General features: G+C 42.3%; 2 protein-coding genes across 2 annotated transcripts in view; both read right to left on the minus strand.

Annotated features, from left to right (window-relative positions):
* PAPSS2 (3'-phosphoadenosine 5'-phosphosulfate synthase 2) overlaps positions 1–27611 on the minus strand; it is a 79680-nt gene that overhangs the window by 15191 nt on the left and 36878 nt on the right. Inside the window, exons 2-7 of the mRNA XM_019938306.3 lie at positions 13598–13715; positions 9611–9846; positions 8232–8370; positions 7573–7691; positions 7329–7442; positions 4968–5079 (exon numbers count right to left, since the gene is read on the minus strand). Coding sequence (XP_019793865.1) covers positions 4968–5079; positions 7329–7442; positions 7573–7691; positions 8232–8370; positions 9611–9846; positions 13598–13715 — 838 coding nt within the window. The remainder of the gene's footprint in view (positions 1–4967; positions 5080–7328; positions 7443–7572; positions 7692–8231; positions 8371–9610; positions 9847–13597; positions 13716–27611) is intronic.
* The window catches only part of MINPP1 (multiple inositol-polyphosphate phosphatase 1), a 167470-nt gene continuing 153462 nt past the window's right edge, over positions 13604–27611 (minus strand). Inside the window, exon 5 of the mRNA XM_033841718.2 lies at positions 13604–13715. Coding sequence (XP_033697609.1) covers positions 13667–13715 — 49 coding nt within the window. The 3' untranslated portion in view covers positions 13604–13666. The remainder of the gene's footprint in view (positions 13716–27611) is intronic.

Below are 27611 nucleotides of genomic sequence, written 5' to 3' on the forward strand. Positions count from 1 at the left end.
TCTACAGGCATATCACTTTGCACATTTAAAATACTCTCCAAAAGTTACTAGGACATAAAGAATGTCACAGGATATACACAGCAACTTCCAGCAATAAAGAAATCCCATCCGTCATAAAATCCTGCAACCTGCTCTGGGAGCCTCGTAAGCAACAAGGAAGATACTGTACACAGAAGGTATGAGTTTCCTCACTCAAGTAACTCCTTTGTTTCAAAGTTCACAGACAATAAGAGTAGTCCAAGCAAGCCCTGTGCAGAGAGCACTAAACTCAAAGCCAAGCGATCTCCTATTTACTACCTGTGTCACTCACCTTCTCTGTCCTCAGTTTCTCCACTTGGAAAATGGGATCATAAATAATATGTATATCCCTGGGTTGCTGGGAAGAGGCTTTCTGTGAATAGCATGACCACACTGCTTACAAAGAGTGCCTTGACCAAAATAAAGTAAAACAAGATGCAAAGCAAAAGGTGGGTTGGGTGCTGGTGGAAACCCAGCTCTGCCTGCAACGTGCTTGCGGTGCTGCCTTCCATCAATTACTCTGGGTTGAAATCCAAAGAATACTCCACTTGCTCGTTGCCATCGCCTCCTTTGGTCCACTAGGTTCCAGCCCAGCCTAGCATCTGATCCACCTTCATCTTGGCCTTGAGTGAAAATCCCAACTAAGGAAACAGCACTACCTGACAGGTTGTCAAGAGACTAATCTGTGGGATGTTGTGGAAGGGAGTTCTACCGAGTAACAGTGCCAGCTGATCTCATACACCTGTAGCTACAACTCCACACAGGTAAAAGCAGATTTACTGGGGTTTCCCTATCATCTTAATCAACTTTTCTAATACATAAAATTATCCTACAATTTAACTCTGTGCTGAAATAGCCTCCATAGCTTTAAACATTGACTCGGGCTTTCGGCCTTTTTCCATCATGTGCTTCAGCTCTGGTGGGAACCACCCTGATTATTTTACTGCAGTATAACTCATTTTGGAAAAGAGTATCGTAGTTTTTTAGCCACAGTTAGTCCAACACTTAACTTCATGTTTAATTGAATAATCTTGCTTTTGCTTTAAATAATTTTCAAGCTTGTTGTTTTAACCTTGTAGATATGCTTATCATTTGTTTGGGACAATTTCTGGGCAAAAACAAATACTTTATATCGCTTAATTCATCTTTTTCAAGGAAAAACAGCAATGATGAAAACAATACTCAAGATAAATGATATCTTCAGAATTTTACCTTTTTCTTCCGGTACAGTGCAGAATTTTAGAATTGCAGCGAGTACGTGTTTATTCCCAGTTTTATAACTATCAATTGTCATAGCTTGAAATTAAATTCATGCATAATTACTCATCACAAACGAAGTACAATCATCCACAATCCAACCAGGTGCATCCACTTTAAATTGTATCTAAAATTGATTTATCCTTCATCAATTAAAAATGTTTTATAAATGCAATAGAAAAAAATTTCCAGATTTGTGAAACAAAATGAGGACCGACCTCAGTAGAAGTAATTAACAGAAAGGATCATAAATTTTTAAAATCTCAGGAACAAAATGTGCAACAGAAATTCAGAAACAAGTTTAATTTGTCAGCCAAATAAAACATTATAAACAACAGCTGCATCTGATCCAGAAATTTCCTGTTACTTGGACTCCTATCAACAGAAGAATGCAGCATTATTCTGTTATAACTGGTTGGATCATGAACTGTTAGCGATTCCAACTGGTTCATTTAGATTTTTTTTTTTCTAGTTATGTCCTTACCATTTCTAGTTAATATAACATATCCAATTATAATAATTTAACTACTTATAAAGTTAAAGTACATACCAGGAAGGAACATGCCTAGAGAAATACAAACAAAATTAAGAAACATATTGTTTTCAACTTTCCACCAAAATAATAGTAAAGCAACAATGACAAGGAACAAACTCCTACTATGAAGCTTCATACATACAACATACAAAGATACTGAGCTTTTTGTTACTGTAAAAATAGAGCATACGTGACAGCAAAAAGCTGGTGAAACCAGAATTTGTATTGAATAATGTCCAATACAATCCAAAAGCATTTTTAAATAATTATGTTTTTATTTACTTATTTATTTTTTTGCGGTACACGGGCCTCTCACTGTTGTGGCCTCTCCCGTTGTGGAGCACAGGCTCCGGACGCACAGGCTCAGTGGCCATGGCTCACGGGCCCAGCCACTCAGCAGCATGTGGCATCTTCTCGGACCGGGGCACGAACCCGTGTCCCCTGCATCGGCAGGCAGACTCTCAACCACTGCGCCACCAGGGAAGCCCAATAATTATGTTTTTAAATAATTATAACATATGTCAATAGCCCCTCCAACTTAAGCAAGAAGTTCTCTTACAAATATGTGATGTTATAACTACTGTCAGATGATTCCAAACCAGGCTTTGGGAGGTATACAGGCAAACTGCTTTAGAACGTCCTAGAATTCCAGATGTTTACAGGACATGAGAGTATGCCCAGTCCCAGGATAACCGGGATTTGAATCCAGGCTTCGAGGGAGTTATTTAACCTTCCCAATACTTATTTCCTCATATGGACAAAATACCTTCACAGTGGTGTTATCTGGATTAAATGTGATGTCCTATGTCAAGCACCAGGGTCAGAACACACTGTGTGCTGAATAAATGCTGGCAGTATACAGAAAAGCTCTCAAGCCCTGACTTGGAAAGTCAGAGCCGCAGAAGACTTGCCATTAAATAATCAGGTCTCACAAGGCTGCTATGTCTTAACCCTACTTGGATGCCACCAGTCAAGAACATAAGCTCGAGGTTCCATTTTTAAATTTAGATGTGACATTTATCATTGGAGAATCTATGACAGCCCCCCCCCCAAACTATATCCAGTGAGAAATAAAATAATACACTGACATGAAAATAGACCCTTGAGTAATATAGGGAGTAACTCATACTATATAATCATCAAAAACACTAAAAAATGATTTTTTATTTTGCTTTTGGACTAAGTAGACTGAGCTAATTTTTTTTTTTTTTTACTATAGGGGGAAATAGTGAACCTTTGAGAAAATTAAAACCAACAAAATACTTTTGGGAGACAGGGTCAGAATAGAAACAATTTTACCTGCAGATTGTAGGTGATCAAGAAATGTGCAATTGTTTAATGGTATATGAAAATGGCCACATGTCTATGGCTACAAAAATTATTTCAAATTTTCAATGGTGGTGACTCAAACTTTCATAAATTGGTTAAAATTAAATGATATCCATACAAATGATACCTTGCCCAACCTTCTGATACAGAGAGACATCATTTTTGGAATTTAACCGTGTCTACTCAGTCCAAAAGACATCGAGCCAAGCTCTGTCATGAGACTGTCATGGTGTGGTAGAGGGCAGTGTTTCAACCAGCTTTCCCTAGACACCCTCAAGGCTGCTGTCCAGGTGGGAGAAAGACTGAGCCCACTTCTTCCAAAGGAGCAGTTCCATTTTTATCTGTTGTATATATTGCCTCAGATTTCACTGAAATAGTTATGACTTGAAAAAAAAAAAGTTTTGACAACCACTGATGTGGCGGGAAAACCCCTCTGGACTAGAGTTCAGAAGATGAACTGCACTGCCTGTCCCAGCAAGCTCGTATTATCTCCAGCAGCTAGAACAAACCCTGACATCTGAGGACACTCAATAAATATTTATTGGCTAGCTGATGAACATCTTATCTGTGCTACTTCCAAACGGATGTGACTAGAGATAAGCTTCTTGGTCTGTTCAAGACTTTGAAGTCCTTTTAATTTTATGCAGTGAGGGGGTTGTTAATATATGGAACATTTACTATTGGACCAGCTACTGCATTCTTTTAAACATTCAACATCCCATTGAGGTAGGTACTATTATTAACATCCCTATTTTACAGATGAGGAAACTGAGGCCCAGAGAGTTTAAGTAATTTGCCCTGAACCCAGATAGTTTGGCTCCACAGCTCACTCTTATCCACTATGATATTCGGCCTCGACTTAGGTAGAGGTGTGCAGCATATTACATCCCTGGTATGTATTTTTAATAATTGACTTACATAGGAATTAAGGAGGCTTCTTGAGGGTATGGGGAGTTTTGAAACCTAACTACAACTGGGGTTGCTTTACGCCCCATTCCCCAGGCAGAGGCACAAACCTAGAACATGAACATCTTTCTCAGGAAAGAACATCTGATTTGATTTTTCTACCTAGAAGGTTTGGAGCCCTGCTCCGTATTACAAATTCCCTCCCCCACTTATCAGTATTCCCCAAGATCTTGAAATAAATAAGTTCTATTTGATAAGGTCAAGACAGTTCTAGGAAGGAAATGATCAGAGAAGGATCTGGAAGTTTTCTGAATGAGACATCATTCCAACCTTGACAGGAGCAGTTCTCTAAGAGCCATTCAGCTTCTGCCCAGAAAGCTGCCTTAACACCCCGTATTAAAGTTTAGTGGATGAAGCCATCCTAATATATTTCACGTATGAGCATGAATATCAACCCTTTATTATCCACCAAGGAAAGCAGCTGCTGCAGTAATGTTTGCTGGAGGATGGGAGGCATCCTGCAAGTCAGCAATGAGTGCTGAGTCCATCCTGGCTTCCCCAGGATGGTCCAAGCAGCTGCCAGTGGTGCTTCTGACTGTCCACTGCCTTATGAATATCACGGCCAGCAAAGGGCAGGTGGAGGTGAAAAAGACTTAACCTTCTCTTGGCTGTGTGCAAGTCAAACCTTTATTTTTTGGTTCCTTAGCTTTAGATAATCAATAATCCTTTGAGGATAACCAAAAAAAATCCTAAAAATGGAAGCTTATACATAACTGGACACACCATAAATAATCTAAATAGTTTCACAATAGGATTTACGAACCAAGGATTAGCATTTCTTGTTCCTGTGAAAACTTCTGAGAAATATTTTTTTCTTTAATAATAAAGAGTAACAAACAAACGAAAAAACAAAAACCCATACCGTCTAGCAGGGTGCCAAAGTGTATAACCTGCAAGTACTCCTTTTCCCGCATAAAACCTTTGAGGGGAGTGGCCCAGCCTTCACTCAAAACTTGGACCCACTGAAGATCCAGCTGCAAAACACAAAAAAGCAGGTGAACATTTCCATGAGCTCCGTTTTCCAGCCATCTGGCCCCAGGGCAGTCCTTTCTTATTCAGTTGACAGGAGAATGAAGGCAGAACCTTTTATGATTTAAGCATTCCCATATGTAATGCTGACCCATGATCTAGGGGGGCTGGAGAAGTTTGAGTCTAGAACTTTCTGTGGGAGAGTGGTGAAAAGATTTCAAACTGGGATGATTTCTTTGAACACTTTAGGCTCTATCTATCCTTACAATGTGCACCTGTGTTGAAGATTCACCGTTCATTCTTTTTTCCACAAAAATTCTGGTTTGGCTACATTTTTTTCACCAAATGTGCTAGTTATTTGACTGAACTGAGCAAACCATTGACACTAAGATAAATATCCAGGGACTTCCCTGGTGGCACAGAGGTTAAGATCCGCCTGCAAATGCAGGGGACACAGGTTCGCGCCCTGGTCTGGGAAGATCCCACATGCTGCAGAGCAACTAAGCCCATGCGCCACAACTACTGAGCCTGCGCCCTAGAGCCTGCAAGCCACAACTACTGAGCCCGCATGCCACAACTACTGAAGCCTGCGCCCTAGAGCCCGTGAGCCACAACTACTGAGCCCGCGTGCCACAACTACTGAAGCCTGTGCGCCTAGAGCCTGTGCTCCGCAACAAGAGAAGCCACCGCAATGAGAAGCTCGCGCACCCCAACGAAGAGTAGCCCCTGCTCACTGCAACTAGAGAAAACCCGCGTGCAGCAACAAAGACCCAATGCAGCCAAAAATAAACAATAAATAAATTAATTTTTTTAAAAAAAGACAAATGTCTAAAATTCTTAGCGTGATACTGACAGGCCTACGAGCTCTGGCCCCAGGGGCTCATACAGGGATGTCCACCTGGCACCACTCCCCACCTGGGGGCCTAGTCACCAACAGTGCCAGACAGTGTGCAGTCTGAACACACACGTGGTTTCAAGCCCATCCTCCCCTCTACCTGAAAACCCTGTTTATCATTTAAAACCCAGTTCAAAAAATAAAAATAAAAAAATAACCCCGCCCAAAATAAATAAATAGATATAAATAAAAATAAAACCCAGCTCATGGGCCACTGCTCTGAAATCTTTCCTGTCACCCCTAGGATCAAGAGAATTAATCATTAGATTCTTTGAAGTTCTTCTGTACCTTGCAGACCATTTTGTTATTGGAACTATTATTCCGCACTGTAATTATGATTATGTGTTTCTCACCTGCCTGGAGCATTGGAAAACTCAGAATTTATTGTGTTTATAAATTCGTCATGACTTACTAAAGCCTGAGGTCTTCATGAGCTGAAGGACATTCCCAATGTACTCTGCCTCTTAAAAAAATGTCCAGGGCTTCCCTGGTGGCGCAGTGGTTAAGAGTCCGCCTGCCGATGCAAGGGACATGGGTTCGTGCCCCGGTCCGGGAAGATCCCACATGCCGCGGAGCGGCTGGGCCCGTGAGCCATGGCCGCTGAGCCTGCGCGTCCGGAGCCTGTGCTCCGCAACGGGAGAGGCTGCAACAGTGAGAGGCCCACGTACCGCAAAAAAAAGAAAGAAAAAAAAAATGTCCAAGGTTTTAATGGATACCAAAAGGTTACCAGTGAAGACTTGATCACCTTATATGAACCAACTAACACTAACCAGTAAACAGGCCAAGGTATCTGCAGGGCTATTTGCTGGGATTGCATCTTAACATCTTCTAGGTTGCAAAATCAATGCAACCACAGCTCCCTCTCCTCAGACTGAACTCTCCCTGATGAGGGAAGAGTGGGATGTGCAGAGTAGGAAAAAGATCAAGGCATTCATGTCACTTTAGATCAGGGTTGCTTCTTGTTTTCTTCAAATTCCTTCTCAATGGTCCAAGAAACACCTGTATTCTGGACAAACTATTTTCTCGGCACCTGCCAACAAATAATTACTGTCTAATGCTTGAGCGCCGGCATCACTGAAGGTATAATGACAACCATATAAAACTGTCCTCTGCAAATACAGAAGTTACGTTCCCAGTCTGCCTCGGTACATGGCATTGGTCAGCTGCCTGGGGCAACACTTGATGAGAGATTTTCTTGAAGAAGAGGTAAAAAAAAAATTGGCAGAATGAAGTGTTTTTCTTTATAGGCATTGCATTTTCCTTATGTCTACCTTCCTAATTAATTAAGAGTAACTGTAAATGGGTTATAATGACTGACATTAAGCCTAAGTCTCCATTAGCCAGTGGGCACCATCTTACCTTGGTAATTGATAACGAAGGGAGCACTTCGGCCTCAGCTCGGACTTGGTCGAGTTTGTTTTCCGGCACAAACAGTTCGTGGATGCCTTTGATTATAGTGTGGGGTACAATGTTCTGAAATGAAGCAGACTTGGTAACAGTTTGGAATGAAAACTATAAAAAGAACACTTCAGTAAACAGATGATCTTTTATGACTGTATAAAACTATTAAAAAAAAAAAAAAAAAGACGTTCAGTCCGCCCACCTGCTCCTGTAGAAGTTCCACCACCTGCTGCACACAGTCGCTCACCGAGGACAAGTTGGTTTTAAGCACAAGCTCAGGAGTTTCAGGTTTCTCATAATCGGAATCAATACCCGTAAACCCTGCAAGGCAGAAGGCTGAAAATCACATCTGCACCAACAGAACAATCTTTTTACTCACTAAGACATAACACATGTTGCAATAATGTTTTCAACTGCTGTATTCAGATTAAAACAGAAAAGGTCAAACAGCTATCCTTGCCCTCTAGCCATAGATAAGAACATATACAGCTGTGGTTTCAATACAGAAAGTCCCGATTATCAACAAAATCTGTCTGAGTCCAAGCCCTCTGCAGCTGATTAGAATGGAAAAGGAAAACAGGAGGAAAACTGAAAGATTCCTCCTACACACATACACATATCCATTTTAGTTCTCTAAACTTGATTGCTGTGGCTGGGGTGATAGTTCTTGAAAAATACAAGCCCACCTTTTAACTAGCCCATGGACATTTTGAAGATATTACGGTTTGATAAAAAGTTGTGTGCACTATATGCAATTTTGGAAAACGGTTTTTGAAACTTCAGACAGATTTCTGGGCACAGACTAATAAGAATTGGTGGCACAAGTAAGTGGCAAAGATACCGCTGAACTGGCTCTCCTACCTTTGATCTCCCCAGCTCGGGCCCGTTTGTAGAGACCTTTTACATCTCTGCTTTCACAAATGTTTAGAGGCGCATCTACAAATATCTCAAAGAATGGCAGTCCTGCAGATTCATGGATTTTGCGGGCATTCTCACGATCCTGGAAAATAATTACCTTTAAGAATGTAAGAAGAGGGACTTCCCTGGTGGTGCAGTGGTTAAGAATCCGCCTGCCAATGCAGGGGACACAGGTTCGAGCCCTGGTCTGGGAAGACTCCACATGCCGCAGAGCAACTAAGCCCGTGCGCCACAACTACTGAGCCTGTGCCCTAGAGTCCATGAGCCACAACTACTGAGCCCACGTGCCACAACTGCTGAAGCCCGCGTGCCTAGAGCCCACGCTCCCAACAAGAGAAGCCACCACATTGAGAAGCCCGTGCACCACAACAAAGAGTAGCCCCCGCTCACTGCAACTAGAGAAAACCCATGTGCAGTAACGAAGAACCAACGCAGCCAAAAATAAATTTAAAAGAAAAGAAAAAAAAAAAAAACTTGGCAAAAAAAAAAAAAAAGAATGTAAGAAGAGGTTTCATAGTGAAATTCTTCATCACAAAATACTGTGTGCTCTGGTGTTCCATGACCTTAAGATAACACTGGGGTTTGAGCTCTTCAGAGATGTCAGGAAACTAGCCCTTTAGAGAAACTCCAGAAATTTCACTCTAGTAAACAACTCTCCCAAGTACTTTCCAAAAAAAAAAAAGCAAACAAACAAACAAACGAAAATGGGAAAGAATCCCAACTAAAAGACAGGGCTGGCAATATGACAGCATTTCATTCAAAGGATGTGTTCAAAGTACATGGTGTCTTATATGTAATTCACAGAAATTTCCTGTTTTAAAACAAGAGGAGTAACTCTCCACCTCGTTGATTTCAACGTTAAACACACATAACCTGATGCATTGGCGATGAACTGCTGTTTTCTTTAGTAAGCTAAAGCCTCTGACTTTCTGGAGAAATACTGGCTTAGCCAAAATGTTCGTTCGGGCTTTTTGGTTAAAACCCGAAGGAACTTTTCGGCCAACCCAATAAAATTACTGAGCTTTGGAATTTTTCTGGTTTAACTTTCTCTTCCTTTCAACTCTGGCCAAGTGTACCTTACCATTGTGAAAGTGGAAGGGTTTATGTCACCTGGTGCCCTGGCATCTGGAAATGAAGGGACTCTCTTTATGTAACCAATATTAAAGAGAGGAAATGAGGGAGTAAGTGGGGGAAGGAGAGCCAGTGGGGGAGACTGGAAGTATGACATTCCTCTGTCCTCCCCTCCGCTGGGTCCTCATCCTGGCAGCTTGAGAGCACTGGTGCTATGTGTGGCAATCGTGTGCACTGCCAAAGCATTTTACCTTTGCAAAAGGAGAAATGAAGCTGGTAATGCAGACCAGACCAGCGTCGGCAAACAGCCTGGCCACCTCAGCAATCCGGCGGATGTTTTCTTCTCTGTCCCAAGGAGAGAATCCAAGGTTTTTGTTGAGGCCATGACGGACGTTGTCCCCATCGAGGGAGTAGCAAGGAATGGCGTGGGAGACAAGATTCTCCTCCAGAGCAAAACTGATCGTTGTTTTTCCAGCACCAGAGAGACCTGTTCAGAATGGGCACGACAGGACAGGCACTGTCTCTGACTGTTTAAGATTATAAATTGTGCTCTGATCCGAATTGTGAACTGATCCTAATTTTTACCTAATTCAAGCATAATTAAACCCTCCTTACAATCACTGGATTGCCCTCAAATCAAAACCATTCAAATCTAGAAAAAGCAAAGTTTACTACAAGTCAAGTACTAGCATTTCTTTCAAATCTTGAAAAAACTATTTGTCCCTTGTTAGGATTATAGCCTTTCAAAGCAAAAGGCGTTCGTCAATAGGGAGACCTTGGCAGGCTGCATATGGTCCTTGGTGTGTTCTGCTTTTGGGATGGGCTGGGACCTGGGACCCTTTACCACAGTGCTCGCACCTGGACAAACGTCTCCTGGAGCAACAGAAAACAAAGAAACTATAAGGGACTAAAAATACCTGCACGCGGCCACAGTTGGGGCAAATTATAAACAGTAAGATACAAAAAGGCCAGAAACCAGCTGCCATTCCTGAGGTGCAGGCAGCAAAAGCAGGGTACTGCGCATGATTCCGGCACACAGCACCACCAAGAGGGTCAGCAGACCCCCTAAGCCGCCGCTCCAGCCTGACCCCCCATCTGCCCCTACTCGCATCCCATTTAAGGAACCGGTTCGCCCCACCTCAGGAGTGAGCAAGGGCGATTGTTTCTTGTTTTCGCTCCCTCCTGCTGCAGCAGGGACCTCAATAAAGCCTTGCCTGAATCCCTTGTCTGGCCTCTTATCAATTTCTATTGATTAAGGAGTCCAAGGACCTGAGTTGGTAACACTTTGCCCGCAGTGTATTTTATAGACTAGAAAGTTGTGCATACAAATTCAGATGATGGCTTCTCTTGAAAGAAAATCAGAGGCTCTGGCAGTGGTGTCCTCATATCCCCTTATGAGAGCAATCAGCTGGAGTGGAGGGACAGCCAGCCCTTGGAGACTGGGAGGCCCACCTCCCTTGTAGATGCTGCTAGGCACCCATCTGACAAGAGAACCAACATATTGTCCTTTTGTTTTCAAGATTTTCCAAAATGATTCTCAAAACACAAAGACGGAGAACCACCCTGAGCTACGCTGTAGATGTAGTTAGAGTTGCCATATACTCTTAGGCGTCTGGAGCCTTTACATGAGAGTGGAGTTACAAGGTGCCTTTTACCACGGTTTCAAAGCACAGTGATTGGGAACACACACTATAATTTCTACATGAGGGAGAATGTAAGCAGAAAGGGAATGAGATGCTACCCGCCAAAATTACTTAAGAGCTCAAAATCTGAACCACCCTGGAAAAGGAGCCCTCTAAAAGTTCAGTTGTTCTAAAGACCTCTGAACCTGAAGAAAAATGCAGTGATGCCAAGCCACTGTCAGACAGCACCCGGAAGAGGAAAAGTCAGGACGGGGGCAGAAAAGAAAGTCAAGAAATTGTTAATACAGAGAAGACAGCAGGGGGAAAGAGGAAAAAGAAAAAGTAAGAGCAAAGAAGGGATGCAAAACAGAGAGACTTGGAAAGAAAGGTGATGTATGAAAGGTAAACAAGTATTTTCCATATTTTTAGTTATGTTTTAAAGTCATGCCCTTGGCTTTGACAGAGGATCATTAGAAGAAACGGCTACGTGAAGAATGTGTTGGCAATCTTTGTAAATCAAGCCATTGTCTGTTACATCTTTATGTAATTCAGTTGCATTTGGATAGAAATTCATGTGATAAATTCCTCTTAAAAGTTATGTCCACTTGTGGGGTAGGAGAAATGGGACTCCTGAATCTCTGGTACGTTCTCTTGCATCAGAAAATGAGAGAAACAATAGAAATTTCTAACACAGTTAGCTATTAAAATAGATCATTGGAATATTTATTTTAATACATTGCAGTAACACCAATTACATTTACTGAGAGTTTTACTAGGGACCAGGACTTGTGCTAAGTGCATATATGCTTTATTTCATTTTGTTCTACCTATACCTCTATGAGGCAGGTATTATCTTTATTCTCATTTTACAAATAAGGGAACCGAGGCTTAGAGAGGTTGGTTGGCTTGTCCAAAATCACACAGCTAATGTAGGTGAAGCCGGTACCCAACTCCAACTCTCTAGATTTCAAGTATTTGGTTTCTCCTGATTTGCCTGGTCAATATCCAATGTCTGTAATATGAGAATAAAAAAATAAACTAGGAAAAGATGCTTTTTGAGAATAAGAAAAGACAGGAAGTATACCCTTGAGATTTTTTTTTCTCTTCTACCTGTTCTTTTTGTCTTTCCAAGGGTGTTTTACATTAAGAAAAATGGACTTGGGCTTCCCTGGTGGCGCAGTGGTTGACAGTCCGCCTGCCAATGCAGGGGACACGGGTTCGTGCCCCGGTCCGGGAAGTTCCCACATGCCACGGAGCGGCTGGGCCCGTGAGCCATGGCCGCTGAGCCTGCGCGTCCAGAGCCTGTGCTCCGCAACGGGAAACGCCACAACAGTGAGAGGCCCGTGTACCGCAAAAATAAAGAAAGAAAAATGGACTGTGTGGGTATGTCCTGATTCAAAATTTGGACAAACACGTGAAGGCAAAACATCTCATGAAGGCAAACACATAGCAAGAGGGAAACGTCTGGAGCACACTGTTTTATTCACTGCTGCACGCCACGTCTCTCAGAGGGAGCGGGGGAAACATATCAGGAATTGCGGCAGGTGAATCTGCCTTCTAGAACACAGCAGCCTCCTTGCCCTCTGTCTAGCCTCACCCTGGAAGCAGGGAAAGTTGTTCTTCCAGGGATGAATGAAAGCCGGAAACCAAGGGCAAGTGCCACAGGCACTAGGAAATAACTTGAAAGAGAAGAATGAGGCTGCTTTAGACAGGAATAGGAAAGGCTCAGAATACCAAGAAAAGACGCAAGGCAGGTCCTCGCTTGTTGTGTTTTCTAGAACTATCTTCAGGTTAGAATAAATCAGCATTTGTGAGCAAACAGTAACACATGAGTTGATTTCATAACCTGGATAGACATATCTTTGCATCTGAGTTCATCTCCATATGAAATATTATGTCTACGAAATGAACCTGTTTTTTCTTTTGAGTCCAGCCTATGTCGGGCCTGCATTCCCAGGAATCAACTTCCTCTACCTTGTACTCAGAGTATAAGGTAACAGCCGAGGACTAATTCCAGTTCTGTCACTAACCCTTAGCTTTGACATTCTGGGGCTATATAAACACAAGAAAAGGGAGATTCATTTGGTCACCTCGGTGGGAATGAGTTCTTTTTTTATACACAAGGGACAATACTCAGCTACGCAGAAAACATTAGTTTTGCTTCTTGCACAGATTTTAATTTTTTAAAATAAGTAAAATAGCCCCCTAGAATATTAAAACATCAGAAAAGAATAAAGAATCTCTCTAATGGACAGCCAAATGCTTGATGTCAAATTAGGAGAGCCCCGTTCATAACTGCCAGTAAATGTGTTTAGGCATGAAATTAAGAACTACAGAATTCCTTAGAGCTGAATGGGAATGTCATAATCAACTTGTCCCATCCTTTCCTGCCAAAGAGGTGAAAACAGAGAACTAGAGACATTCCATGACTTGATGGAAGTCCTATTTCTCACTGATGGGTGGAGTTAGGACTAACACCCAGGCTTTCTATCACAGCTCTCAGCCTCCTTCGAATGTTGAAATACACATGTAATATGTAGTGACACTATCTTCCTAAAAATTGCGTGTCACCATCAGTTTTCCATTAAAAAATATATAGATCTCAACACAGCATACCTGTCAGCCACACGGTACATCCTCGGAATCCACCCCTTGTTCCAACCACCTGCCCTCTCTTATTCCTGCTCACATGATGTGCCTGATACACAACATTGGTGGATTTCTGCTGGGTCTCCTACAAAACAAGAGCAAGCACAACATTCAATTAATAAAATAATAAATCTCATATGTATACATATAATAAAATACTAAAATAACAGATTACAGAAATAGTCTTCCCTAACAGAAACTCCTTTTTTTATAATTGGCACACAGAGTAACATTAATTAACTCTACTAATTTAGAAACAGACACTGCCTTTAGCATACCCATCACTGCCCTTTGAAAGTACAATTTGAATGAGGCAATTATTGATGCAATGTAAAAGTTCTGGTTCCATGACATATTAAAATGTGTACCTTTAGGTAATGGTTAGGGGAATGTCTCTGTTTCAGTAAACGCATGCTCTTCCCAAGTCCCACGGGCATGAACTGAAAATAGCCCAAATACTCCAGCCGCTGAGGAAATAATAGGGTGAGGCTGGTTGAGCTCCTCTCTAGAGAGCTGGGAGAGGCTCCAATCACAGAACGAAGAGTTAGAGGCCATTATACCCCTCCTGTTCCCACCCAGACACAGACGTCAGCAACTTGAGAGTTTATCCCCGAAATAGGACTCCTTTCTCACAAGTACTAAAATCTGCTTCCACTTTCCCAAGGGTCAGTGTATGAACTTTTTAATCTTTCATAAAGGCCTGAAGAAATGGAAATGTACCAGTTATTAGTCTTGGAGGTTAACTCAAATCTCGAATGTATTTATTTTGGCTGTAATAAAATCAGCCCCCTGAGGGCACAGATTATCTGAGCCTGACCCTAAACTCTGACTGGAAGGTACATGTCTGATGAATAAAAAAAGGTAAAATGAGTCAATAAATACAGTTTGTGGTGGACATTAAAAAAAGTAATATGTGAAGATGTGATCCAAAGGGGAAGGGAGTGGGTCAGGGGAAACCATAATGATGGTTAAATAAAAATAAAAAGGTTAAGAATTGCCCATGTGTCTTTGGTATGGTAATTAAATTTTTAATGACAGATGTAATCCAAGTTGCTGAACTGTAAAAATCTATGAAGCCTTTTAAACCCTGTACATGTATACCCGCCAGAGCTAAAAAAAAAAAAAAAAAAGCTCCAATATTCTTTGAGCAAGACCCAGACAGTCTTAGAAAACTCTGGGTCACATGAGGGCAACTCTTACATTCTGGAGCAAATTAAATCACCTCTTTATGCCTTTCCTTTGGGAAAAAAAACATCAAGGGGAATACACATAGGACTGTTTGGAGGCTTATCTAGATAATGGATGGGAACATGCTCTGTAAATGGCCAAGTTCCCTACAAATGTGGATGCTGACAATGATTATTCAGTGCACAGCTGCAGCAGGAGAGCCATCTGGATTAGCACCAGGAAATCCACTTCAAGACCAAGGAGGAAGGAGCCCCCTGCTGGCCCTTGTGGGCTCAGAAAGGCCGTGCACACCCATGGGGTGGGCCTGCTAGTGAGGCACAGAGCCCAACTAAGGGGCCAGCTGGCAGGGAACAGCATTATCAGTGTCAGCGGGAACCGAGAGGTAGGTGTTGAAAGCTGGGATCGGCTGGGTTAAGTTACCTAAAACTCTCCAAGGCTAGACGCTCTGATCATCCATCAATCAAACCTGGTCAGAGCCCAAGACTTGGAAGGGGTCGGGATAGGAGACAGCAGGGGTGGCTTGCACGAGAGGACTCATAAAGGGGGACAAACGACGCTAGTCCATGAGCTATTCTAGCCATCTTTTCCCCGAGTGAATAAATCCCCTGAAGGTATCCTGGGTCTTTTGTGCCAAGTACACTTTATGGCTCAAGGAAAACATTAAAATTTTCTTTCTCTCCATTTCCTTGTTAATCCCTGCCATTAAATTCAAGAACACTGTGTGTGGATATCAGGCCCACAAGTCAGTTCATCCGTTCATTCATTGATTCTTTCAGTAAATGTTTATGTAAATGAGCTCCTACTAAGTGCCAGGGGCCATACTAGGCACTGGAAATATAATACTAAACAAAGCAGAATTCCTGGCAACATTTTAGGGGGAAATACAGACAAAAAGATCAAGTAACTGGGCCCCTCAGAGGAGAGTGTGGGTCTCAGACATATATCTCTCTACTGTATGAAGTGTATGGCTGTTAGCATAACTGAAGCCATCTTGGGCCGTTAACAGTCTCTCCTGCTCTTCTGCTGACCCTGCCAGGGACTGTAATGTAAAGTGAATCACTTCTCTGTCATCGAGGGCTTTGTAGTTAATACATATTGTTTAATAATCATTAGAACCTGGTGACCTCTCCTCTATGCCCTGTTAGTCCCCAATGACGAAAACCTTCACTGACGTATTCCTGATGCCCACGAAACTCATTACCCATTCGTAAGTCTTGACATAGAAAGGCACGTTCTGCTTCCAAGTACCTACCCCCATACTCTAGGTTAATATAAAATTGTCCCAATGGCCCCTCAGTGGCACGGAGTACAGCTGTGAATGCTCCTGGATTGTTGTGGACACAATCCTGATCCCATCCTGTGAGTGAGTTACCCCATAATAAACTGATCCATTGATTATATGGAGTCGCCTGTCTCACTTTTTTCAGTCTCAAGATGCCTTCTTAGTTCAGGGGGCACTATGTGTTCCCTCCATCCTCTGACATGAAGATATATAAAGAATACTTGCAACTCAATAATAAAGAGACAACCCGCTTTATAAAAGTGGGCAAAAGATTTGAACAGTCACTTCACAAAGGAAGATGCACAAATGGCCCGTAAGCACATGAAGAAGGGCTCCATGTCACTAGTCATGAGAGAAATGCAAATTAAAACCAAAATGAGACACTACTGATAACATCTAAAGTCAGCAAGGATGGGCTCTCATATGTTTTTGTTTGTTTTTCAATTTTAATTTAATTTTATTTTTATTTATTTACTTATTTTTGGTTGCGTTGGGTCTTCGTTGCTGTGTGTGGGTTTTCTCTAGTTGCATCGAGCCGGGCCTACTCTTAGTTGTGGTGCGCGGGCTTCTCACTGCGGTGGCTTCCCTTGTTGCAAAGCACAGGCTCTAGGTGCGCGGGCTTCAGTTGTTGCAGCACGCTAGCTCAGTAGTTGTGGCTCACGGGCTCTAGAGCACAGGCTCAGTAGTTGGTGGTGCACGGGCTTAGTTGCTCCGTGGCATGTGGGATCTTCCCGGACCAGGGCTAGAACCCATGTCCCCTGCATTGGCAGGTGGATTTTTAACCACTGCGCCACCAGGGAAGCCCATGTGCCCTCATATGTTGATAGTGGAGGTGTAAAGTGGTCCAACCATCTCAGAAAAAAACCTGGCAGTTTCTTGTAAAGCCGAACATTTACCTCCCTTAGGACTCAGCAATTGCATTCATAGACATTAACTCAAGAGAAATGAAAACTTATACCCACAAAAGGACTCGTACAAGAATATGATTAGCAACTTTTTTGGACAAAAACCGTAAATAACCAAGGGTCCATCAAATAGGAAAATAGATAAAAACAACAAAACAAAACACCCAGATTATAGAATACTCTTCTAATGGAATACTAATCAGCAATAAAAAGGAATGAGCTACTGATATATGCAATGAGGATGATAATAAATGAAAACATTTTGCTGAGTCAAAGAAGTCTTACCCAAAAAAACTACATGTATTCCATTTATATGACATCCCCCATCAGGGAAAACTAATTTGCAAAGTCAGAACAGCAGTTGCCTCTGGGTGATGGCAATGCTGTACGTCCTGATAATGGTTTGAGGTACACAGGTGTTTGCATTTGCCGGAACTCAGGGAATGTACACTTAAGATGGGTATTTTGTTACATGTAAATTTTACCACATGCAAAAAAAGAACCATTAAAAAAAAAACTAAGCAAATACGAAAATACCTAATAGGATTCAGATGGTGGGGGACTTACCTGGTGGTGCAGTGGTTAAGAATCTACCTGCCATACAGGGGACACTGGTTCGATCCCTGGTCTGGTAAGATCCCACATGCTGTGGAGCAACTAAGCCCATGCACCACAACTACTAAGCCTGTGCTCTAGCGCCCACGAGCCGCAACTAATGAGCTCGTGTGCCACAACTACTGAAGCCAGTGAGCCTAGAGCCTGTGCTCCGCAACAAGAGAAGCCACTGAAATGAGAAGCCCCCCACCCCCAGCAACTAGGGAAAGCCTGCGAGCAGCAACAAAGACCCAATGCAGCCAAAAAAATGAAAAAAGATTCAGATGGTGGAATGATATTGTTCAGCACAGCTGCGTTTGTGGAAAAGGGCTCGGATCCCATCACAGCGTGTTTGACTTAAGGGGCTGCTGCCCACCTGTGCACGTGAATGCCCACCGGTGCTTAATTTGTCCACAGAGATGGGTTGTTTCCCTCTCTTTTGGCTGTTCGTTCTCCCTAGAGGCTGAGATCCAGAATAAACTCCAGGCTTTGCTAGTCTTCTGTGGAAACTTTGTTATCATCTTGTTAATTGCCTCCCCAACAAGCACTTGGTTTTCCAAAAACATCAGAGTCCACAGGAAGGAACTACTCTCTTACAGTATGTAATAGTTAATCTCTGAACTTTTGGTTTTTATTAACTGCATCTTAATCATGGGTGTTTGTCCAGATTTTCTATCACTCCAACAATGTTTTAAACAAACAAATGAAATCTTTTCAGATGGCCAGGTACTGGGGCTTTTTTGTTTTTTTTCGGGAAGATATTTTGCTTCTTATTTATCTCAAATTTACCCTTGATTTTCTCCAAAAGGCAAACAAATAAAATAGAAGCAGATGTTTTGAAGGATATTTGAACTGCAAAGGGGTGAGGCAGCAGAAAACTGTTCTTTTCCTTGTTGAAACCCTTCCTTCCTTCTTAAGAGTATATGGTGTTCTAAGCTTCGGAAAGAAAGTGGCTGTCAGAAAAAGGATTCTCTCTATGGAAAGCAAAGCACATGTTAAAGAACAAATGCCTCCCTGTGAGTAGAAAAGGAGCACAGAGACGTCCTCGGCACCTCGTCTAACACTGACACTTAACCGGAAGTGGCCCAGAAACCACAAAGTTGGTGGCATACTTCTATTCTGGGTTCCTAAGGGAAAAAAATGCAAAAATCCCTAGCTTCTTCCAGGTCACTGACCCAGAAAAACTCCCAGGAGTCACAAGAGGATGGGTTTTGGCGTCAAGCAAATAGAGGTTTGAAACCCTCTTCCTAACCTACTTGCTCAGTGACCCTGGGCAAGTGATAAACATCGTCAATCCTCCATTTCCTGTTCTGTAAAACGGGGCTAAGAATAGTTTCCTCATAGGGCTGCTGAATGGATTAAATAATTTTCTATATAAAGTTCAAAGAAAATACATGACAAGGTAAGCTGTTGAGGCTTATGAGGCCCAGGAGGCATTAATCTACTCTGGAGACATTGTGGTAGTTTGAGGCCTAAGTCACCCAGATTTAGAAGTGTTCTAAGGCTTAGGGCCACTCTAAGGAAAGTCTGGGGAGGTGCGGGGTGGGGGGGGTCATGATCAAGTCAGACAATGGATAGGAAAGCAGTTTTGTAGGGGTGAGGCATCTCACACACACACATGCACACGCACGCACGCACAGGAGCAGAGGAGGATGTTGTTGCCGTTCTGATTATCATTTTCTTTGACTCAAAGCCCAGCCAGTAACATGCCTCTCCAAGGTGCACCAGTTTGAAGCCTCCTTGTTCTACCCACCCCACACTAACTGCTCTCCTGCTGGCTGTCTCAGTCATGAATGCTTAGTCACCGGCATGAGGATGGCCTTTGCCCCAGGTTAGCCTCATGAGCTAGTAAAGATGGGACTTGATCACCCAGCCCAGGGTTGCAGTGAGTATCTCTGCCAGATCTACCCCTCACTCCCATCGGAGATGCTTAAAGGGGAGTATGAAGGAGCTTCTGGAACTCAGGGTGGGATAGGCTAGGTCACGGCAGGCCTTGGTTTTGCGTGACTAGAAGAAAAGATGCTACATGGGGAAAAGACTTCAGATGATTTCACGGCAGGGCGGGGCACCCTTGGAGCAAAATCAGAGCCTGTGCTACAGTGAGTAGGCTTATGAAAGAGAGGGCGCTGGAGGAATGAGGAAGCTGGAAAGCGCAGGTGAGTTTACGAGTTCCTCAGTGCTCAAAGGTTTTTGATGTGTGCCTAATGTCTTCAATCAAAAACAAGTAAGTGGGACTTCCCTGGTGGCGCAGTGATTAAGAATCCGCCTGCCAATGCAGGGAACATGGGTTCGAGCCCTGATCCGAGAAGATCCCACATGCCGCAGAGCAACTAAGCCTGTGCACCACAACTACTAAGCCTGCGCTCTAGAGCCTGCGAGCCACAACTACTGAAGTCTGCATGCTCCACAACAAGAGAAGCCACCACAATGAGAAGTCCACGCACCGTAACGAAGAGTATGCTCGCCACAACTAGAGAAAGCCTGCGGGCAACAACGAAGACCCAACGCAGCCAAAAATAAATTAATTAAAATAAACAAACAAACAAGTAAGTGGATTTGAATTCCCTCTACATCCTCCTGCCTCCCCCTCAGTGCAAACAAATCCACTTTCCTTCTCTAATGACAACTCTGCTGTTGCCTTTGAACTTGGCCTCACTGCTGTTGGGCTATGGTTTCGTTGCTGTCTTGCTAATTAAAAGTGTCCCAAACCTCCCTGACCTCGGTGTGCAGTTTGAAGATTCATTTAAAGGTTTGCTTGCAGAAAGCAGCAACCTCAGTAATCACCCTCTCAGGCTCATGGTAGGAGCTCCACTCTCACAGGCATTATGTCACTTATTGTTCAAAGCCCGGGAGCTGAGGAAACTGTGCATTGTGACCCATTTGCATATCCTCAAACTACCGGCTGAAGTCCCACACCTGCACGACGCAGAACACACCGCCAGGCTTCCTGACTCCAAGTGCAGGTCTTACTCCTGCCCAGACAGAACTCCTTGTTTCCAGTCCCAGCTGTGGGACCTTTGTGTCACAGCTTCCTCATTGAGGACTAAATGATATCACGCATATCATGGCTTTTGATACTACATAAAAATGTAAATAATCAAAAGATCATTCTTACTTCATTTTCATTACTTAACCTGAGTAGCTTCAAATGTTTTACCATTACAAATATCTATTTATATTTATTTCCTTTCAGAGTATTTCCTTGGGGTCTATAGCCCAAAGTGAAACAACTGAGTATGAAAAGTTATAAACTTTCGTTAAGTCTTATTACGTATTGCCAGTTCATTTTCCAGAAAGACAGAGCCAAGTTACCAGGCTACCACAATATACATGTTTCTAAATATTCCAACTAACTTGTTATGTTTGCAGTTTTAATGTTTTTTCCCCCTAGATTACTTCGTACCTATTTAGTTACTAGTAAGAATATGTATTTTTCCATGTTGTAAGTTACTTATGATATTTGTGTGTTTGTCTCTTTTGGTATTAAGTAAGGACAATCTAGGCAATGACCTCATCCACTTTTTAAAAATGTATCGTGGGCGGATTCCCTGGCAGTCCAGTGGTTAGGACTCTGAGCTTCCACTGCAGGGGGCACGGGTTCCATCCCTGGTTGGGGAACTAAGATCCTGTATGCTGTGTGGTGCAGCCAAAAGCATATTGGTACTTTTTTCTGTATTTTGTATAGTAAAAATTTTATTAATTATAATATACACTTTTTGTTCACTTTCCTTTTGATATACACTTTATTATATAGCACAGATATTATATGTAATATGTTATATCATATTAAAAGGTATTTTAAGAATATATAAAAATATTCCTGTTGTCTTTGATGTCTTCCATTTGATCATTCATCATAGCTGAGCCAAATATGTTCTTTAGACCTCTATTTTGATATGATTAAACTATTCTATCTATTTGGATACATCTGACATTTTAATAATGTGTCATGTGCTTACATGGGTCAATTTTATTTCTTTTCCATCATTATTATCCAGTGATCTCAAAATATGTTATAATTCATTTCCCTATTACTTTGAAAATCTTTTAGTAGTTTGAATCTATTTCTAGAATTCTTATATATTTATAATTCTTATGTATTTATAAGTTATGTATTCTTACGTATTTCTACAGAATTTTTCTACTTTTAGTGTGGACACCTATGGTACTGATAGTTGTTGCTCTGTAATATGTTTTAAAATTCTGAAGATAAAAAGCTCTTTCTTGGGAATTCCCTGGAGGTCCACTGGTTAGAACTGAGTGCTTTCACTGCCGGGGCCCGGGTTCGATCTCTGGTCAGGGAACTAAGATCCCGCCAAGTTATGTGGCCAAAAAAAAAAAAAAAAAAGCTCTTTCTTTAAAAATGTTTTTTTCAACTTTAGTTTAAAACACATTTTTCCATGGAAATAAAATTAGTCAAGTCTTGTTGAGAACATGCAACGCCTCACTATGATTTCCCCTGCTAGTCTCGCTAATTCTCAAAGAACCTCAACATCATAATACAGAAAAAGGAATCATTACCTAAAGATGTTCATAATAATATTATTTAAAATAGAAGCCATCAAAATGTCCATCAATTAAATAACTTATGGCATACCCATATGCTGAATGTGCACATCTGTATTTACTGACCTCAGACTATATCATGCTGTATGCCCAAATGCGAAAACAGGTTACAGAGGAAATAACATGAATCCCATTCTAAATCATATATATCTATATGCCAGACCCCGTGAACCCAGGAGCCCGGGCGCCAACACCACCCCCTTGTCGCCCTCTCGACGCCCCCTCAACGCCGCGGGGACAGAGAGAGGCCTGCGCCACGAGGGGTACAATTGTTAGGAGTTGCCAATCGGGCAGGGAGCACACTGGGCGGACCAGGCAGGATCCCTGCTCTGGCCTGACATCATATTTGACGTAACAACCACGTTATGTCACCTCCCATTCACCGTGAGAAAAACACCACGCCAACTCCAAGAAAGGGGCATTCTACCAAATACCTGATCAGTACTCCTCCAAAGCGTGAAGGTCATCAAAAACAATGACAGTCTGAGAAGCTGTCACTGTCAAGAGGAGCTTAAGGGGACATGACAACTAAATGCAATGTGGGATGGGATCCTGGAACAGAAAAAAATATTTGATAAAAATTAAGGAAATCTGAAAAAAGTATGGACTTCAGTTAATGATAATGTGTCTTCAGTTCCTTAATTGTAACAAATGTGCCACACTTAAGTTAGTAACAGTGTAACCTAAGCGCAGGATACATGGGAATTCTGTACCATCTTCTCAATTGTTTCCATAAATCTAAAACTGTTCTAAAAAATAAAGTCTATTTTTTAAAAGAGTGCATTTTTACAAGATTTGGCAATAAATAAAATACTTTATAATCACCTTGGCTTCTGCACTGCTGAATTCTTTATCTTCCTGATCATATTTCTTAAAATCACTGACTCTATTATTTTACTTCTAATTTAAGGATTAAAATTACTTGGAGTTATTTGAGAAATCCTTTTATAAGCACACCATGGAGTAAAGAGGAAGGACAGAAAGATAAATAGATAAGACATTGATAAGAGTTAAACACATAGATAAGTTGTGACATACCCACATTTTTATGGTGACATTCTAAAATATTACAAGAAAGAAAGATTTTGGTTTTAGAGGAAACTGGTGAAACCTAGCAATGCCCTCTTCTGAGCCCCTTTTGTCCCTCCAAAATGGAGGTGAATTAATTCTCTTTCAGCCTCTTTCAGCCCTCCTTATGTCCCCAAACCTCCTGTTATGACACATGCAGCCCTTAATCTTCCATATGGAGGGATGTGAGTAAATAACATAAAAAAGGAGGAGGAAGAAGGAGATCTGAAACTCCTTAGGGGAGAAAAAAAAAAACCCTCAAAATGGCTGTTTTTTGCTTCAGAAGCAGGAAAGTGGAAGAGAAGCTATTAGATGAAGTTTATTGCAGGGTAAAAGAGTTAATATTTTTGGACCAAAGAATCTGGAAGTTGCAACTGTCCTAGAGTGGACTCAGGATGGAGAAATATGTGGCTGGAAGTTGGGGGTGTATGTGTGTGGAGTTCCTTCTCAGGACCCCCAGGAGAGGGGTTCACACACCCACAGATGCTCACAAATCTTCACACCTGGACCCAAAATCCTCCTTCAGCGATTTGGGTGGGGACAGCTCACACCTGCACTGAGAAGCAGGTGGAAAGATGGTGAGTAAGGACAGGGGAAGTTTAGATTCCATGGTTATACCGGGGGTAGCAATATTCCTGGCACATTAGACTGACAGTTTTAAAAAACCATTTCCTGATGGAGAAAGGTTCTTTTTTTTTTTTTGCGGTACGCGGGCCTCTCACTGTTGTGGCCTCTCCTGTTGCGGAGCACAGGCTCCAGACGCGCAGGCTCAGAGGCCATGGCTCATGGGCCTAGCCACTCGGCAGCATGTGGGATCTTCCTGGACCGGGGCACGAACCCATGTCCCCTGCCTCGGCAGGCGGACTCTCAACCACTGCGCCACCAGGGAAGCCCGAGAAAGGTTCTTGATGAAACTTTTCCAAGGCCTGCGTAACTCATTTCCAAGTTAATCTCTGGAATATGACTTGTTCTTAAAATGACTCTGAGGGCTTATAGGAGCCACTGCTCTCATTCCTCTCTAATTATGTATCATCCATCTACAGGTCCTGTTTTTCTTCATAGTATCTATCTCTCATATGAGGATCTTACTTCCAGTTTCCACTGTTCACACCCTGACCTAGACCCTTACCATGACTTCCACTTTAGTGCTCAGGCCTATTTCCCCGTTACGTGGTGAGCGGGCCTCCAGATGGTCTTCAGTCTTAGTCCAGAACCAGCGGCCTCATCTGTGCCACCCTCTCCAACAGAACTTGCTCCAGGTTCTCCTGGCTTGCTTCTCATATATAATCACATTTCACTCCTCAGCCCTCCGGATGCTATGAACTCCTTCTGCTCTGACCTTTGCTTGTCTTCTTGACCATAATTTGGAGTCTCCTCTTGGCTGGACTGCCCTCCACTGCCATGAATAACTATCCGCGTGGCTTGGCCCGGCTTTTTGTTTTGTTTTTTTTTTGGCGGTATGCGGACCTCTCAGTGTTGTGGCCTCTCCCGTTGCGGAGCACAGGCTCCGGATGCGCAGGCTCAGCGGCCATGGCTCACGGGCCCAGCCGCTCCGCGGCATGTGGGATCTTCCCGGACCGGGGCACGAACCCGTGTCCCCTGCATCAGCAGGCGGACTCTCAACCACTGCGCCACCAGGGAAGCCCTGGCCCGGCTTTTTGAACCTTATTCCTCAGCACTGTCCCCCGTGAATCTTGCTCGTCCTGGTCTCCCCAAGGTTGTAAAGCATTCATCACATCCATCCCTTGGCTCAGAACCCCTTTAATAATCTTTAGTTCTCTCACTTCCTCTTCCAACTGACAATCAGACAAATTTTCTAAAACACCTTTTAATCATGTTATTTTTGTATTCAAAACTTTCAACGGTTCCCCATTGAATGAAGTCCTTACACAGAATAAAGTCCTAATTCTTAGATTGGAATTTAAGGCCCTTCATTTGCAGGCTCCAGCGACCATTTCGATAACCTTTTCTACTCTCGGCTGCAGAACTTCTATTCCAAGCAGGAGGTTTTGAACACAGCTCATTCTGGCTTTGCACCTTTTCTCATTCAGCCCATCCTATCTGGAAGAATCTCTTCATACCCTCCACCTAACCACACACTGCCTGTTCTTCAAGCAGCACAGGGTGTTTCCTGGTGGCCTATTGGTTAGGATCCTGGGCTTTCATTGCCATGGCCAGGGTTCAACCCCAGGTCAGGGAACTGAGATCCTGGAAGCCGCATGGTGTGGTCAAAATAAACAAGGAGCACAAACCCCGTGGGTTCAAAATACCTTCCTTGATGCCTCTCTGCTGAACTCCTGTCCCCATTAGATCCTGGATATTTTAGACTTATATCTAATGTTTTATAGACTTAGAGACTTGCATTTTAGACTTCACTGTCAACCCTACATGGTGGGGGCCGTAGCTTATACAGCTTTGATTTCCCAACAGGGCCCAGCTAAGAGGAAATAATATAGATTTTGAGGCTGGACAGTTTAGAGTCAATTCAACTTCTGACTCCACTAAAACCTTGAATGAGTTAAGTCTAACCTCTCTAAGTCTCCCCAAATTGTGGGATTATAATTCTTGTTAACTGCTGCAAGGATTAAAAAGAGCAAGCAAATGTGACATAGCTGGACTTCATTAAGTATTCAGTAAACACTTGTTAAATGAATAATAGAAGTTTAATAAATATTTTGCTGGCTGATTGACAGATGTGGATATCCTTAAACAAACTCTGGTCCTCATCCGCACATATGCTTTAGTATCACTACTCAATAACGTGACATATTCTAAACTGTGGTTACAGCCACCTTTATGGCTAAGAAGATTACCCCCTTCTTCTTTTTTTAATAGATCTTTACCAGAGTATAATTGCTTCACGATACTGTGTTAGTTTCTGTTGTACACCAAAGTGAATCAGCCATCTGCATACACATGTCCCCATATCCCCTCCCTCTTGAGCCTCCCTCCCACCCTCCATATCCCACCCCTCTAGGTCATCACAAAGCACCGAGTTGATCTCCCTGTGCTCTGCAGCTGCTTCCCACTAGCTAACTATTTTACATTCGGTAGTGTATATATGTCAATGCTACTCTCACTTCACCCCAGCTTCTCCCTCCCACTCCGTATCGTCAAGTCAATTCTCTATGTCTACATCTTTATTCCTGCCCTGCAACTAGGTTCATCAGTACCTTTTTTTTTTTTAGATTCCATATATATGCATTAGCATACAGTATTTGTTTTTCTCCTTCTGACTTACTTCACTCTGTATGACAGACTCTAGGTCCCTCCACCTCACTACAAATAATTCAATTTCATTCCTTTTTATGGCTGAGTAATATTCCATTGTATATATGTGCCACATCTTCTTTATCCATTCATCTGTCGATGGACACTTAGGTTGGTTCCATGTCCTGGCTATTGTAAATAGTGCTGCAATGAACATTGTGGTACATGACTCTTTTTGAATTATGGTTTTCTCAGGGTACATGCCCAATAGTGGGATTGCCAGGTCATATGGTAGTTCTATTTTTAGTTTTTTAAGGAACCTCCATACTGTTTTCCATAGTGGTTGTATCAATTTATATTCCCACCAACATTGCAGGAGGGTTCCCTTTTCTCCACACCCTTTCCAGCATTTATTGTTTCTAGATTTTTTGATAATGGCCATTCTGACTGGTGTGAGGTGATACCTCATTGTGGTTTTGATTTGCATTTCTCTAATAATTAGTGATGTTGAGCATCTTTTCATGCGCCTCTTGGCCATCTGTATGTCTTCCTTGGTGAAATGTCTATTTAGGTCTTCTGCCCATTTTTTAATTGGATTGTTTTTTTTTTTTGATATTGAGCACCATGAGCTGTTTGTATATTTTGGAGATTAACCCTTTGTCTGTTGTTTCATTTGCAAATATTTTCTCCCATTCTGAAGGTTGTCTTTTTGTCTTGTTTATGGTTTCCTTTGCTGTGCAAAAGCTTTTAAGTTTAATTAAGTCCCATTTGTTTATTTTTGTTTGTATTTCCATTACTGTAGGAGGTGGGTCAAAAAAGATCTTGCTGTGGTTTATGTCAAAGAATGTTTTTCCTATGTTTTCCTCTAAGAGTTTTACAGTGGCCGGTCTTAATTTAGGTCTTTAATCCATTTGGAGTTTATTTTTGTGTATGGTGTTAGGTAGTGTTTTAATTTCATTCTTTTACATGTAGCTGTCCAGTTTTCCTAGCACCACTTATTGAAGAGGCTGTCTTTTCTCCATTGTATGTTCTTGCCTCCTTTGTCATAAATTAGGTGACCATATGTGCATGGGTTTATCTCTGGGCATTCTATCCTGTACCATTGATCTACATTTCTGTTTTTGTGCCAGTACTGTACTGTCTTCATTACTGTAGCTTTGTAGTATAG

Source organism: Tursiops truncatus, chromosome 16 (assembly GCF_011762595.2).
Source record: "Tursiops truncatus isolate mTurTru1 chromosome 16, mTurTru1.mat.Y, whole genome shotgun sequence".
NCBI classification, from domain to species: Eukaryota; Metazoa; Chordata; class Mammalia; order Artiodactyla; family Delphinidae; genus Tursiops; species Tursiops truncatus.